This window comes from Liolophura sinensis, chromosome 5 (assembly GCF_032854445.1).
Source record: "Liolophura sinensis isolate JHLJ2023 chromosome 5, CUHK_Ljap_v2, whole genome shotgun sequence".
Classification (NCBI taxonomy): domain Eukaryota; kingdom Metazoa; phylum Mollusca; class Polyplacophora; order Chitonida; family Chitonidae; genus Liolophura; species Liolophura sinensis.
Window position 1 is genome coordinate 16224928 of NC_088299.1, and position 18021 is coordinate 16242948.

The 18021-nt window shown below is 41.0% G+C and overlaps 1 protein-coding gene across 1 annotated transcript; it reads left to right on the forward strand.

The window, feature by feature from the left end:
* The first annotated feature begins 9897 nt into the window (after window positions 1–9897).
* Window positions 9898–15179, forward strand: LOC135465793 (ileal sodium/bile acid cotransporter-like). The gene is made up of 3 exons (XM_064743138.1): window positions 9898–10679; window positions 11610–11781; window positions 13305–15179. The coding sequence occupies exons 1-3, from the start codon at window positions 9984–9986 to the stop codon at window positions 13988–13990; spliced, it is 1554 nt and encodes a 517-aa protein (XP_064599208.1). The 5' UTR covers window positions 9898–9983; the 3' UTR covers window positions 13991–15179.
* The last annotated feature ends 2842 nt before the right edge of the window (window positions 15180–18021 follow it).

The following is an 18021-nucleotide window of genomic DNA, read 5'->3' on the forward strand; positions in this document are numbered from 1 at the left end:
CAACCATGGCCTAAACGGTGTAACCACGCGACAATAATGTACTATATGTGTAACCACGCGACAACAACGGCTTACATATGTAACCACACGACAAAAATGAACTGTGTCCCCACACTACAACAATGGCCTTATGTGTAACCATGCGACAACAATGTACTATATGTGTCCCCACACGGCAACAATGGCCTATATGTGTAACCACACGACAACAATGTACTATTTGTGTAACCACCCGACAACAATGGTCTATCTGTGTAACCCACTCTGTAACGGTCGCCAAGAGCACAGCATGTTCCTTATGCTAGCTGAGGAATGCTGAATAGACCTGGCAGTCTGAGTGCATATGTACTTCGAAAAAGAAATTCGGTTGAATTTGACCCATGTCTAAAACAGACATACAAGAACCCCCTGTAGACTTATTATTTTGTAGCCCTATATTTAAAATTTGTCAATAAATAAACCTGGGTGTATCGTTTATTTCCTTAAATTCGACCCCTGGTAGTCTAGGGGTGGTGATGTTTTTATCTCCAAAAGAAGGATATACTAGTATGCCATGTCGGAGACAATTGTTCACATTGAGCTTAATAATTTAGGGGCCGACGCCGACCTAAAAATTTCGGTATTCAGAGACTATTCCATGTTTGGTTCCAATAAAGGGTGTTGGCCGGTATACAGAGACTATTCCATGTTTGGTTCTAATAAAAGATGTTGGCCGGTATTCGGAGATTATTCCTTGTTTAGTTCTAATAAAGGGTGTTGGCCGGTATACAGAGACTATTCCATGTTTGGTTCTAATAAAGGGTGTTGGCCGGTATACAGAGACTATTCCATGTTTGGTTCCAATAAAGGGTGTTGGCCGGTATACAGAGACTATTCCATGTTTGGTTCTAATAAAAGATGTTGGCCGGTATTCGGAGATTATTCCTTGTTTAGTTCTAATAAATGGTGTTGGTCGGTTTTAGGAGACTATTCCATAGTTAGTTCTAATAAATGGTGTTGGCCGGTACAAAGGGTGTTGGCCGGTATACAGAGACTATTCCATGTTTGGTTCCAATAAAGGGTGTTGGCCGGTATACAGAGACTATTCCATGTTTGGTTCCAATAAAGGGTGTTAGCCGGTATACAGAGATTATTCCATGCTTGGTTCCAATAAAGGGTGTTGGCCGGTATACAGAGACTATTCCATGTTTGGTTCTAATAAAGGGTGTTGGCCGGTATACAGAGACTATTCCATGTTTGGTTCTAATAAAGGGTGTTGGCCGGTATACAGAGACTATTCCATGTTTGGTTCTAATAAAAGATGTTGGCCGGTATTCGGAGATTATTCTTTGTTTAGTTCTAATAAAGGGTGTTGGCCGGTATACAGAGACTATTCCATGTTTGGTTCCAATAAAAGATGTTGGCCGATATTCGGAGACTATTCCATGTTTGGTTCTAATGAAAGATGTTGGCCGGTATTCGGAGATTATTCTTTGTTTAGTTCTAATAAAGGGTGTTGGTCGGTATACAGAGACTATTCCATGTTTGATTCCAATAAAGGGTGTTGGCCGGTATACAGAGACTATTCCATGTTTTGTTCTAATAAAGGGTGTTGGTCGGTATTCGGAGACTAGTATTCTAGTAAGGGTGTTCAAAGAGAAAGCTGAAGTGGATATTGACATCAGAACTGTAATTTCCATGTGATTTAAATGAACGAGCACTCCAATCACGAGGGTGCAAACCTCAGATATGTGTAGTGAACCCCATGCTGATTCTGTGAAAGGGACAAAACCCTGTTTGGTAAAATGCATTGTTGTGCATCAGGGTGTAAAACGCTTTCATAAATTTTCAGAATTTTTTGTTAATGAAAAATTTAAACGGACTGGTACTTCCGTACTTGGCCCAAGTTGTGGACAAATTTCATCAAAGTCTGCCAACACCATTTTTCGCACAGTGCATGAACACATCATTGTAGGGAGATAAAATCACCTATGTGGGACCCTGCTTCGGACTTCAACATTTCCTACGTAGGCAAGGTAAGGGCTAGTATGGTGCGTCGATGATGAAATACTAGCCCTTACATTGCCTACGTAGGAGATGTTGAAGTCCTAAGCAGGGGATATTCGAGTCCCACGAAGGTGATTTCATCTCCCATCGACGAGATGTTCATTTTTGCACACCATGCAGACCAAGAGCTAATTGAGGTTTAATAGACATCAAAGCTGATGAAAGCTTTGTCTTAAATGCACCCAGTGATGGCTGGGGTTGTGTGGCTTTTTCTAATTACCCCCAAATTCAGTTTTATTTGACCTGGCGCCGATGAGGCTAACACAAATGCTGCATTGTAAGGAAAATCACACTAGTTATAAATCTGCAACTTAAGACCAGATTTTTGTGCTGGAAAGGCCACTTAACACAAGGACTAATTAAGGATTTATTTGACACAAAACCTACAACGTTGGAACCAGATGTAATGTTTTTCAGCATGGCTTAAATAGCAAGAATCACCAGCTTGAGACAAGATTATGTGTTAGAAAGGTCACTTTATATGTATATGTATGGGATCAATTTGCACCGAATGAGCTCTGATTCTACTTTGATAAAGAACCCACAGAACTGAAAACTGGTCAAAAATGTAGAGTTTGATCTCTTAATCAATTAGCACCAACTGAAGACAAGTTTATGTGGTGAAATGGTCACTTACGACAAGGTCAACAGTCAATTTGCGCATAATGACCCTTGACTCTTCTTTAATTGACATACATGTTGAACCTACAGAACTGAAAGACGGTAGAATTTGAAATTCTCTACAAGATTAAACCAAAGTCTGACAAGAAGTTACTTCAGTCAATAGGGTCCAAACCTCTGATATATGTAGAAAACAGCCTGGTGAATCTTTTGAAAGGGTAAAAATAACTTATTAGATAAAAATGCCCTGGTGTGGTATCCGACAATGCTGTAAAACTGTTAAATTCCGGCTCCAGATCCAGATCACCACAAAAACTTAAATGGATTGGTACTTCATCCAGCGCCAAGCTGTGCACAATGCGTCATCAAAGTTCGTGAACACCATTTTTCTCAAAGTGCATATCATTGACACACCATACCGCTACCTTGGAGAAATCCTACATGGGAGATTTTGAGTCTATGCCTGGAGACTTTCGGACATCAGCCGTCAACCAGTATGGGCGTTCTAGGTTAATAATCGCAAGGTGAATTCACAACACCACGTATATTGCAAACCACCAAAGAACTAAGAAAGTAAAGTAAGTGCGAAAATAGGACGGAATCATACATAGAGAAGCAGTCTCCAGTTTTCAATAATGTTGGAAATACGCCAGGTGTATTCTAGTCGACTGAGTGAAGTCAGTATTCAAACCGTGTATCATGCTAGATCAAACTGTGTATCATCAGTTGTCGATAACAAAATGTGTCTCAGTTGCGCTTTGATTGCAGCTGTTCACATATACCAGCATGACGACCTAATTCTGTACGATGAATATACACCCCCTTTGCACTCATTGTAAATCTTAAGAAACTTGGGGTGCAGGCGTTTGATGAAAAAACCCTTGACACACTATTTTTTTTCAGTAATAACTTGTGACGTTGACTGAAATCGTCGCATAGCACGCAGGATCTAACAAATGCTGCAAAGGCGAGATATGTATGCGCCAGGACCCTTCGGCGTATTGCTGTCCAAGAAAGGATAATTTACGATGTCAAAACTGAAATTATCCCTCTTGCCGTAAAGTCTGCGAGAGAGGGAACCGTTTTAGTCTTTATACAAATAGGTCCAGATATGACGTACGATCTGGAGAGTCAACGGTTTCCTTAAAATCCAGCGAAGGTGGGTAAACATCTTTCACAGGCTTTGCTATATATGGCTTGTTTAAAGCCAGCAGATCATCAATATACCGTTTCGTGAATAAGAAAGTACTGTGCAGGAGACAATGAGTTCCTATGTAGGAGACAATGAGTTCCTGTGCAGGAGACAATGAAGTCCTGTGTAGGAGACAATGAGTTCCTATGTAGGAGACAATGAGTTCCTGTGCAGGAGACAATGAAGTCCTATGTAGGAGACAATGAGTTCCTATGTAGGAGACAATGAGTTCCTGTGCAGGAGACAATGAAGTCCTATGTAGGAGACAATGAGTTCCTATGTAGGAGACAATGAGTTCCTGTCAGGAGACAATGAAGTCCTATGTAGGAGACAATGAGTTCCTATGTAGGAGACAATGAGTTCCTGTGCAGGAGACAATGAGTTCCTATGTAGGAGACAATGAGTTCCTATGTAGGAGACAATGAGTTCCTATGTAGGAGACACTGATGGATTATGCGGGTAATCTTATCTCCCTACAATAAAGTGATCAGTTCCTATTCACACCGTGTGACGAATACATATACATTTACTTATACGTGAATATTACGTGACCACTTTGCCAAAAAGTCACTCAACTCAAGGACCTGACTGTACAACAGACTACATAGCCTATGCCCTAGTTACCTCGGATGAGATGGGTTCCTAGGAGACCAATGTCCAATCCATCCACCATCTGCAATTATATTTCACATTACCAAGAGAAAAAAACACAGAATCCTGCATGAAAAGAAGATGGAGTGGCAAATGACATTCAGTCCCTACATACTTATTACTTTCCCAACAGATGGTTGACTAGTGCGTGATGCTTATGATGGCATCCAGTTGTGCACACAACGCATGATCGTAACTATTAAACCCCAGCACTAAGGCCATCATTGTTCATAATTCTAACGCCTACGTTCGCCAACACTATCCCAGGGCTCCTTACAAGCTCTCTACTGCTATCTGGTAACATGGTAATTTGTTTTTGTGTAACTCTTCTGTCTGGCTCTGTGCATTTGTCAGCCAGTCGCTCAAGATGAGATTGTTTCCCCACAAATCGCCAAAAGTTTTTCTTACATAATCCCCTGTGAAACATTCGATATGCACAGCGTTTTTACCCTAATTAAACTGTTTGGAACAGTGGGTGGCCTTCACTCGGAAAAATAAACTTTTGTCACTCACTGGAACTCTCCAGTGTGCTGATTTAAAAGGAAGACCCGGGGTTAACTAAACTGCTACATTACTCCAGAGTTGACTCAGTACAAGCTCCACCCCACACAAATTGAAGTCTTTTTCACCATTTCATCACGGACGGTGGCCATGCACCACACGGGACTGACAGCCACATAAAGATGAACAAGCCAGACAATATTGTGACAGCATAAATAGTTTATGTAGCTTTTATATTTTCTAGTAACATAAGATAAACAGAAAGTTGTTTTTCCCTCGAGTGAATGTAAGAGCTCTCGGATTCAGCCTCCCAACACTCGGTTGTCGTGCACACGAGCTTAAAGGCATGTAGTTTGAATGGGATATGACGTTGCTTATCAAACGTTAAATTGCTTAGTTCAAACGGATACAAATTTCTGTCATATTCAGTTATCAGTAAAACTCAGACAAGGTCAGTTCAAACGTAATGATATCAAATACACGGGTTTGCACGTGAGGACACGTTTGCTTACGGGATTGTTACTTTGCCTAAAATATAACATTGTATTTTGAATCTCAAAGTGTCATGAACGTATAACATCGAGTAACGCCTGGATAAAAATTTCTAAAGACAGGAATTTCCAACCAATTTACAGTCACTTTCTCAATATCTGGTCAGGTATGGAGGCTCACGTTATGTGAATATATGGATCTGCAATAGTGTTAGAAATTTTAACAACAGCGTTATTTCTTAGAAGTGTAATGTCCCAGAGCATATGGATTGGGATAAAAGTGTTACTTTTTACATTTAACATTTTTTCACAAGAAAACAGTCATTTTACACAGAACTACGTGCTTTATTAGTGAAGTACTTGCAGGAGTCAGCTCTGGCGATAAGGCTTAGAGCATAGAGTTTGAGACGATATATGCCGAAATATGTAGTGAATTATGTGGCAAACGACCCTACTCGGCTAAAAGTGACACTGTGAAAACATTAGCTATATGAGATGTCCGCGCAGAAAAAACCTAATAAATTCTTTTTCACTTCACTATTGTTATGGTGAGAAATGTATACAGCCAATGTCTTAATGAAATAAAAATATTAAGGGTATAGATGTTCATAAACTTACCATTTTTAATTCCTCCTGTTCAGATTCTACGTGCTTCCGTCGAATACGCTTCTGTTCGCAATGTTCGGTGTAGCGAAATAGGGTACAGTATCGCGGCGCTCATCTCCACCTGGCCCAGAAAATGAGGAGTGCATTATGGACGGGGATAGGGAGTATTGTGGAGTAATCCATAGGTATAGCCCCTCAAACACGAAGGTCTGCTGTGAAAGACGGATGCAACCACTCACTTTCTCGAGCGACGTCGTTTTAGCACAGCGTAATGACCCAGGAGTCTCTCACCAATGCGGTCGCTGTTCAAGTCCAGCTCATGCTGGCTTCCTCTCCGACCGTACGTGGGAAGGTCTGCAGCAACCTGCGGATGGTCGTGGGTTTCCTCCGGGCTCAGCCCGGTTTTCTCCCACCATAATGCTGGCCGCCGTCGTTTAAGTGAAATATTCTTGAGTACGGGGTAAAACACCAATCAAATAAATAAATAAATAAATAAATAAATAAATATACAAACAGGTTCGAGAATAACTGAAAATATCGCATGATCTGACCACTACCATTCACAAAACCCTCAAGTCAAGAACAGGAGAGTCGAGATTAGCAAAAAAAAACGCCGCAATTTTTCTTGTTATTCTCACGTGAGATTAGCAATAATATAGCGCGATTTCACTAACTTTTTGGATTCTCGACTCCCGCGCCTCGTCATGAAACCCCTGGGTCAAGATTAAGAACAACCACGCGTTTTTGTTGTTGTCATTCTTTGGCATTACTGTGTAATGTTTTAGTTGGTTTTTGGATGAATGATTATGGTTTAACGCCACATCGGAGTTGGCTTTTGGAAACAAGTTTTGTCTCACGAAGAGACTTGTTCAAAATGAATGAATGAATGCTTGGGGGTTAAAGTCGTATTTCAGTCACATGGCGATGAGAAGTCATTAGCTGTGTGTACATACGCATGTATTGTGAATTTTGTGTCAGGGCAAGTCCATGCCGCCGAAGTGCTTTCGCCACTGAAGCTTCATGCCCAAGCGGAACAACACATAGCCTACATATTTTTATGTGCTTTGAGCTTTAAGTGGACCATACATCATTCACGTATACTTAATATTTTTTTAAACTAAGAATAAGACTTGGTGAAAATTAAACAAACTAGTTTTTCGTATGCCTTATTCATTCTCAGCAACTCATGTTATGCACGAAAAAGTGAAAGCAGTGACAGGAATCGAACTCGTGATGTCATGTCATATTGGGAATGTATGGCTGCATTGGTCCTAGCAAATATTTTGCTTTTTTTCCCCATTTACATAAATTTGGTTGCGTGAACCAGTATGATAGTTTGGAAGAGTTTACAACATTCTTACTGATATCATGTGTATGTTGAAATATTTTTACTTCACGTCATCATATTTTTACTATGATGGAAATTCCCCCAGAAAAGTTAAACTGGTATAATCTTATTTTGACCTTACCTTTGTCTTCCGATAAAGTGTAATATGAATAACAGCACTTCAATTTTTAACAGTTAGTACACCATTGCACTTTAGATCCACCCTGGAGGCTCTCACCAAGCAATGCCGTCGCTGTGAGTTCAAGTCCAGCTCATGCTTGCCTCCTCTCTGGTCGTACGTGGGAAGGTCTTGCAGCAATCTGCGGATGGTCGTGGGCTTCAACCGGGCTATGCCCGGTTTCCTCCCGCCATAATGCTGGCCGCCGTCGTATAAGTGAAATATTGTTGACAATTGACCGAAACGCCAATCAGATAAATAAATAAATAAACATACTTTAGGTACAAGTAATTCTATTCCTGTGCATTACACCTTTCTACTGAACCACCCGGAAACGATTTCCCATGTGGTTGCAAGGGGTACTTTGACTGAAATTAATGGAACAAAATCTTGGTTTGACATCACTGGCATCCGGCTTAATCAATATAGTCATTGAAAACCAACAGCATAACTTTAGCCGATTTAACTGCAATTTGGAAAAGATCTAAAAAAGATAATTTTCATATATTCTCTGGAGTCGTCTTCTACTGATCAAAGTTTACTTCACGTTTTTGCATTTCTTCATTTTAAGTGTTTAAATGTTTAACAGCGTCAAGGATTGAGGGGGATCATTCAGTATATAACTCATCCGTAAGCTCAATCGTACCACAGAAATTGACACTCACCCTGGCATATAAGTGCGCATACCATACATTTAGATTCACAAGACATGCTCATTTTAACGATCAACATGGAGTCCGTTCTAATAAATTTAACTCTCGGACTTTCACACCTCGGTTTGTTACACTTATTTACGCGTGCATTAAAATTCGTTTCCTGTCAAACGTGCCCTCGCTTTTTCTTCAGATTTGAGCTCTGTCGATCGTTTGCTGTTAAAAATTGTAGATTTGGAAATTTATTTGATTAGTGTTTTACGCCGTACTCAAGAATATTTCACTTTCACCGACGACGGCCAGCATTGTGGTGGGAGGGAACCGGGCTAAGCCCTGGGGAAACCCACGACCATCCGCAGGTTGCGATACACCTTCCACTTACGGCCGTAAAGGAAGCCAGGATGAGCTGGACTTGAACAGCGACATTACAGGGTCATTACGCTGCGCTAGCGTGCTAGCCAACTGGGCCGCAGAGACCCCGATTTGGAAATGATGTCTTTCATTTTAGCACTATTGTTCAATATAGGTAACGTATTTAGTATTATGGGGAATACATTATTATTGTTGGGATTGTAAGTAGATATCAAAGGAATAATATTTTGATTGGCATTTTTTGTGGGATTTGTCTTAAAACACTTGTGCTGTGAGATAAAACTTTTCTTACTGCCAACGACTGTTAATCCCTCTAGTTGTCCCCTACAGAGTAAGGCAGACTTTATTCCGCATAGATGAATTAATGATAATATAGAGTGCCATGTATAGTAGGCCGTACATCGTAGGCTCTGCACACCCGTCTAGCGAGTAACTAAGGGATACTTTCCTAGTGTTGTCGTGATTGGGGCTAAATTGAAGATACAGCTGGGTATTGCTTGATTTCCGAAATATCTGTAGTTAAAATGCATCCAGATTTAACAAACAGAATGTCTAAGAAAGGAATATTGATAACATTTGTATTCAATGTAAAAGGAATTTGAGGATGCAGTGCATTAAGGGTAGCACACAGCGATTTGACTGTCCCATTTTTGATGGCCATAAAACAAAACCATCATCTAAATAAGGATTACAGCTATATTACCCCTCTCTATATATATATAAACAACGGAATCAAATAATGATATCCAATGCCTTTCACTTTTAAGCCAACTGCCCATTGGAAAACAAAGGCGCTTTATTGATTTCTTCGCGAGCCTATAGCACGTCTCACAGTGTCTAATCACGAACTGTCACTGTCAGACCCTTAACTGAGACTGCAACAAGCTCAGCTCAGTGGTAGGCATTCAGACGTGCTGTATGCGCTCTCGGGATTGCGAAAAGACGTAGGCCTAAGCAATAGTAACAACAGGAGCCATGTGACATGCACAGCTGCGTACGAAGCTATTTTAAAAGCGTTCCGGATGACATGTCATCTCAGAGAGTCGCTTTACCTGGTGACCCGGACTTAGGCCTATTCTCCTCACGCTATCAGAATGAAACAGACTATAGTCGACCTAAATTCTGTAGTGGGTGCGTGACGATTGCCATTTCGAGGTTAAATAAACTGGGGACGGTGAGCATCGACAGTGACTTACTGATTTTAGGCATGTTTTATCAACAGACATGTATATGTGTTGACAAGTGACACACATGTAGATCATACCGAACCCCAGCCTCTAATACATGGTGCTATACCGACGGCAAGGGTTAGTCAGGGACTAGACCCCCCTATAATCTTACAGCTATGTGGCTCAAGCATCAGCCCGGCAGTAAGACATTTTACCCAAGGGTATCGCGCGGATACTGCCTAAGTTTGATTCTGTTAGCGAATGTACTGGGTATCTACTGTGATTTGTTCGCCCCTAGGCTCGGACTGAATGCGTCTTTTGACCCGGGTGACATCGATCAGCTTGTAGAAGAAGACATCGCGCATGTGAGTCTCAGTTATCACCTCCTCTCCACTAACCCAATCTTTCTGAGGGTGGAGCCCGCCGACCCAAACATTGCTGAAGTTCAAAATCCGAAGGTTTTCACTTTAACCCCAACCAATGACAGTAGCAGCAACAATAGCCTGGAAGTAATCAAAGTGAAAGGCGTTTTCCTAGGACGCACAAAACTAACGTTTTCAACAGCAAACACTACTGCCGAAAACGCCTCGGTCAGCCGTGACGCGGGTGGTGCTAAAATCGTAATCCATGATACATCCGGCGGCGGAGTTGCACATGATGGCTGGACGGCGCTGCCCTACACGTACGACGTGACAGTAATAAGAGAGGATGGTCCTCTTAACACAGCCTTTCTGGTGTCCATTATTGTGCTTGTGGTGCTCGCAAACGTCGCCATGGGATGTAAAGTGGAGATAGCGGTTGTCAAGGAGATCCTGAGGCGACCGTTAGCACCCGTGGTCGGCTTGCTGTCTCAATTCATCATAATGCCTCTGGTAAGTGTTGCGATCAGATATCACTATCTGCGCTTACGTATAAAAGTCAGTTAACAAATGGATTTCTTCACTTATCCTTAACGCTCACGTTGTATGACAAGTCACATCTCGATACATTTGGAGACCGCATTACAGGGTATAATTTATAAATGTGTATTTATTCATTTATATTTATTTATTTATTTATTTGTTTGTTTTGACCAAGTACTGCCTAGTGCTATACACAAGAATATTTCACTTTCATGACAGTAGTCACCTGTACAAATATCAGAAGGAAAACGGAACACCGAGGCTAAGCCACGTCAGCGCAATACTGAGGTCCAGTCATGTTCAAACGCCAGCCACCTTAATTCTAACTCACAGCCTCAACATAACCAGTCAGAGCTGGGATCGATCTTGCGACTTTAGTGGTTAGGGAAACAGCGATAATAACGCTGAAAGCGACTAAACCATTGAAGGTCCTTTTAAATATGTACAAAGATAGTCTGTATTATCGTGTTTTGATCTAATGGTTGGTCAGTCTCAATGCCGACGTATGTATATAGTGCTACCTCACTGGAGCGCCATGCCGAACACATGAAATGATGCTTCACACAGTCACGGCAAGCTGACGCCGGTATACCTTTTACAGTGCATGTGTCACTTTCTACGCTCAACTTTCCTCACTTCTACCACTAGCAAATTTTGTTCAGAAAACTTGAACAATGCCGGAGTCACTGTGGTTACCTTGATGGGGCACCTGAAAATTTCCTCTAGGTATTCCTATTTCCTCCACCCTTAAATCTGCTCACCGTTGTATACGAGAACAGTTCATAAGTACAGCACTGCATACTAAAAATAAATGAACAAAGTAATGATATCGATAAACGGTTGCAAATAATACATGTTGAGTTAGTGTCAAATGCTTGATAGATGGTGTTCTATTTTCAGCTTGGACTCGCTGCTAGCCAGGCGTTCCGCTTTGACCCAGGTACAGCTTTGGGATTGTTCGCCACGGGTTGCGCACCAGGGGGTGGAGCAAGTAACGCTTACTCATTTCTTTTGGACGGGGACGTGTCGCTCAGTGTCACTATGACACTCATCAGTACGCTTGCTTCATTCGGTAAGACAATTATGTTTGTTGGTGTTTTTGGTTAGGTTTGAATTTAAAGATCTGTATGAGGGCAAATCGGATAGAATGTTTACGATTACTTAAGAATCGCCCAAATAACTACCTTTCACTAACTATCAGCCTTCTCTGTGCACTTGTTGCCGTTCAAAATTGCGAACAAAATTTCCAAATTAAGGTGGGTCTTTTTATTACTGAATAGTACAGATTCATACGGGATATTTTCTGAAAGGCTGTAATTTGAGCTACTTTTTGTGGAAATGGAGAGAATTTGATTTGATTAGCGAATATTGATTTTTTGCAAAAATGTCACCAGTTTAACCACTTGGAAGGCAAAGAAATTGTGTATATGTCACACAAAAAGAGCATTAAATACTGTCTACGACAGTAGTTCGGTTTGAAACATTGTATTGTTCGTTGGTCTTTTCTGACAGTTTTTTTTTTTGTGACCGTCAGGATGCGCGAAACGCTCGGTATTTATTTCTTGTTATTATACATCGTGAATACTCCTAAACCTATCTCCACTTTTCACTGGTCAATCCGAGTTCTGTGACGGTTCCGTATTTTTCTCTAAATGCCTGTATACGCGATCCATTGCCCTCCCCCCCCCCCCTCCCCTCAACGGCCAACACACCCTGCATGGAATAAAAGTCGGTATACTAAAACATTTAGTAACTTGTACCTTAGTCAACACCATGAATACCAGACCCTTGGCCACATATATATAGAGTATAAACTACAGTTTTCCTAAGTCCCCATCTGTAGGTCAGGAAATTAAGAAGCCTGCTGTGGGAACTTCAACGGTGATAGCTTTCAACCACTTTGTTGGGGGAGACCCCGACTAGGAGCACTAAGCCGTTCCCATGCAGTATGTTTATCGATGCCGTCATTTCCGAATATTTCTGAAGGAAAATATGCATAAAATAGGGGTTATTAAGAAATATAAAATATGCCTCAAAATGAGAATTTTTCTCTCAATTTTTGGCATATCTTTTTTCATTTTCCTTAAAACCATACTCTTTACTTCATAATAATATCCTTTAATGCACATGTACTGTTAGACTTTTGCATTCACGTGCGAACGCACAGGCGTAATCCATTAGCCCATTGGTTCTTGAAAGAAACTATTTTATACTAAACTTATCGTGTGACGTCACTGATATTCACTGAATAGGTCAATGTAGAATCCGATGTATTAAATGCGTTTCAGTCGGTTGGAAACTTGCAGGGAAAATAAATCGAACTGTTTTTCCGAATAGTGTTTAACGGTCTTTCATCTGGTACATACATTATGTTAGCAATTTCTTTGTCTTTGTCGTTGATGTTAACATTATTTGTGCAATGACAAAATCACGATCGTTGGACACAATCAGGTTTCATCACAATGGGAGTAACCACATGATTGAATTGATCCAAGGGGAGTAATCACATGATTGAATTGATCAAGTCGGAGGACAGATAAATAAGTTATCGTCTCTTTTTACCTGGTTATAATTTGAAATTTGTTTCCATTGCAGCCTTCATCCCCCTATGGCTTTTCACGATAGGGACCCGGGTGTTGTACAAGGACCAGGGGGTCCGGATTCCATTTGAAAATATATTCACGTCTCTGATTGGTCTAATCTTTCCAGTTCTCATTGGACTTTTGATTCGCTGGAAGCGGCCTCATTGGGTAAAGACCATCTTGAGAGCGGTTACGCCGCTAATGATTTTGACTCTCATCGTCATTCTCTCCGTTGGAATCTACGCCAACCTATACATTTTTAAACTATTACGACCAGAAGTTCTTCTTGCCGGGGCCATTTTACCCAACTGTGGATTCATTCTTGGCGGTGTGGCCGCCCTTGTTTTCAGACAGCCGTGGAAACGTGTCAAAACCATTGCCATAGAAACTGGTCTTCAGAATACGGGAATCCCCATAGTTCTTCTTCAGGTGTCTCTTCCAAAACCGGATTCGGACTTCGCCATTGTGGCGCCTATCGCCTCTGCAATTTTCACTCCAATCCTGTTATGGATTTGGTTTTTAGTTCGATTTATTCGGAAAAAATGCTTCCACAAACCAAATAAGCCGCCCAAGTTGTCTACGGATGACGTGGACATGTGCGATCATGAGGTGGAGGGAGAGGCTACGCTGTCCCAAACGCCGACACATTCACCAGAACGATCTTACGGTGCACATTGCCCGGACAAATCAGATCCTTAATGCCCAGACTGTCTGTCTGTAAAGCCGGGATGTAGACACAGCAGGATCAGACAGAATTCCAACCCTTACAACCCTTCCAGGGTGCCCAGACGCAAATTTGTACTTATGGATGGAGTCTCGAGCTTACGTTTTACAGCTATATTTATCCGGGAAACCAAGATATATCATTAGTATCATCAATGAACGAAAGAACATAGCTGTTCTTCAAATTCGAAGTTACAGAAAACACATTAATTACATTCATAAATTTATTTGCGTATATCATTCGTTTTTTTTCCATCCAGGAATGGCGGTAAGTCAGCCAGCATAGATTATATGTGTAAATATTTTCGGTGATGTGCTTAGTTTAAAATACGATTTTTAAAATTTAAAATACGATTTAGTGCTCATGTCCGGATTCTGAGAATTAAGATTTTGACAACTTTATCAATGTTATCTTTCATGACAAATATGTCAAAATTTTAACTTCTACTACCGTAAACTAAGCGGTGTGATGATATTTTAAATTATGACTGAAGTCAAAAATGGCTTTGTCGAATCTGTCCTAGGTTTCTACTACAGCAAATTTAGGCTAAACCTCAATGGGAGCGCTGTCAACGTATGTGCTTGTATTTATTTATTTGAATGTGTTTTACGCTGTACCCACGTAAATGATTGCAGTCACTCCACGACCTTCTGCAAGTTGTCGGCAGACCTCCCCCAATACGGCCGAATAGGAAGCCAGTACGGGCTGTACTTGAACTCACAGCGACCGCATTGATTGATGAGGGGCTTCTGAGACATTGTGCTGCGCTCCCAGGCTTAACACTCGGCCAGGGAGATTCCCTATGTTTTTATGTTCCGTATGTATAAACGAATAGATCTGAACGATGAGATATTAATTAATTTTTAACACATTTTTAGGTGATGGCCTTCCCGGGAGCCGTATTGGCCTTGTCACAGCCCGTATGTTGCCACTCTGTTTCACTGAAGCATATTTATCAAACGAGGTAGCTAGATCTATGATACATCTCGAGTTAGCTAGGCTGCGTCTCTACGTACCCCACTCTGTAATTACACGTAAATGTTCTCGCCACGACATGCCTGAAATATTGCCAATGTGGCGTTAAGCCATAGTCATTCATTCGTGTTAAAGGTGCGAGGCAATGATGACACAAAAGGCGTTACATGGCCTTCTAAAGTATGATAAGCGGAAATGTGTTTGTATATTATATATATATATATATAATTTCGTATATGTATATATATATATATATATATATATATATATATATATATATTATATATATATATATATATATACGAAATTGTGATTTTTTATAGAGAGATTTAGTTTTAGTTACTATTTTGATATTAAAGGATACGACAAGATAAGATACTATCACAGCCTTGCTGTTCCAACACTACGCTTTAAGTTACGTCAACTATTACATCCGGTCATAAAGTTTTCTATTTGATTATTTTTATAGCCAATTTATAGAATAGTGAGCGAGTTTTCACGCAGTTTTACGTAAAGGTGATACCGTCCGTGGTTCAGATCCAAACACCATTACAAAACTTGGTAAAAAGGTGTTCAGCATTTAACATTCACGAAAGAGCTGGGTTTATTTTGAGACTTTATGCCCCGGTATAGTTTTGATATTAGCGTGTATTTATGCACTTGAATTGAGAAAAAATTAAAACAGTAATAAATAAGTCGTTTAGCTTGTTAATGCTGTTAGAATACTTCATTAAATTTCTACACAATTCTCGACCACTGTTGTTTCATGTCATTTCTTTGTTTTGGTTTTCTGTTGGGTTATTTATTTGACTGACGCTCAAACATGCGTGCTTATGTACTAGGTCTTCTGTTCTCTTGTGATTGATTAGTGATTCGGCGTCAAATCATGCAATGCCTTAATTATTGATAAATAAATAAAAAAATATCGATGTTCAAAAATGCTCAGTGGTATATAATTTGTATTTTGGATGGTTGATTAACTGTGTTGAAGATTGTATGGTGTTCAACCATGAAAGTAGAGGAAACCGGTGTGACCTCACTAAGAATAGTAGACGGTCCTATACCGTCTCCTGTCACCAAGGAATGCTCGAGTTAAGTCCCTTTGACCACTTATGGTGGTCGATAGCCGAACGAAATAATCTGGTTGATCTCTCCATTACGCCCTTTATCATTTACCGGCTTAATAACCAACCAAGAAATCAAAATAGTGGTTATCACATGGCGTGTTTAAACGTACACACGGACCGTAGGGTTTTGACAGACCGTAAGGCTGCGCGCCCTTGACTTTCGTTAGTTTTACAGCATGACTTTTCACACTTCAGCTGAAGTCATGTTAACTACCAGTCTTCTGAGCGGTTATTAGTGTTGGATGCTTTTTAAAAACACCAACCTTTGGGATGTGACTAACGTACTTGAATTCAGACATGTGACTTACAAATGCTCAAATAAAAATGTCTGCTGAATATGGTGGAAGAGAAAGAGAACACAAACACAAGACCCACTGGAAATACCACTATCTTAGCATCTTCCATCCATCAGACGACAGTAGTCGATAGGCTGTTGTAGAGAGCTTATACACCCACTCAAGAAAGTAACAGTGCACAAACATAAATATGTTGTTCTTCCATCTTCGAATACATTGCTTTACAAGATTTGCAGACAAATGAGCAGACAAAAAATGGCTATTCACATCGATAACGTATGTTCAAGGTCACTGATGTATGATAGACCAAAATTAAGGTCGGCAAGTCCAGTAACGGGTGTGTCGTTTCAGTGCACCTCCGTCCGCTTGAGACGAGCAATAAATCCTTGCGGAATCTCCGCACAGATTCTGGTTAGATCTCTAGCCACTGCACCAACGTTTTGGAACTAGCGTCGCTGCCCTCTCAAGCGTCGGCCCCTAACGCCCCAAACATGCTTAATATAGGTGCGATGTCAGGTGAATTTGAAGACCAATGGTCAACATGAATGTTGTTTGCATCCATAAATACTATTGCCTTCACACTGACATTATGACAGGCAGATTTGATAAAGAATTTAGAAACCTTCGGGGTAAGACCATTACCAACAGTTCCGGTTCCGGTCTCCTATCAAACTGTGTCCGCGGTAGAACCCGATGCTTATGATAAAATCAAAGTTTACCTAGCTGCACATAGCGTGTGTTTAGTAACAACTGTCCAATAGAACTTATTATCTGCATGAAGAAGGGAGTAACTTGTATTAATTGCATGGAATTATTTAAAATACTGACAACGGCCTGCATGATCGTTCATACGGCACCGGTCATATTTCACCCCATGGTACCAGTCATATTTTACCTCACGGCATCAGTCATATTTCACCCCACGGCATCAGTCATATTTTACTCCATGGCATCAGTCATATTTCACCCCACGGCACCAGTCTTATTTCACCCCATAGCACCAGACCTATTTCACCCAACGGCATGTCATATTTCACCTCACGGCATCAGTCATATTTACCCCACGGCACCAGTCATATTTCACTCCACGGCATCAGTCACATTTCACCCCACGGCATGTCATATTTCACCCCACGGCACTAGTCACCCCACGTCACCAGTCTTATTTCACCCCACGGCATGTCATATTTCACCTCACGGCGTCAGTCATATTTACCCCACGGCATCAGTCATATTTACCCCACGGCGCCAGTCATATTTCACTCCACGGCATCAGTCACATTTCACCCCACGGCATGTCATATTTCACCTCACGGCATCAGTCATATTTACCCCACGGCATCAGTCATATTTCACCCCACGGCACCAGTCATATTTCACCCCACGGCACCAGTCATATTTCTGGCGAGGAAACTTTCACTTACCTTTACAATTTAAATGCATCCTAATGCTCGGTCCACTCTTAATCCCCAAGTCATCTTGTTGTTAACACATGAAAATCACCTTGACAAACTCTCCTCTACCAGTAATTCTGCCATTAATGCTTTTAAATAGTACGTGATGCAAGGCGGTTCGAACATTTCTTCCCAGTGGACTTTTCGTAGAGAA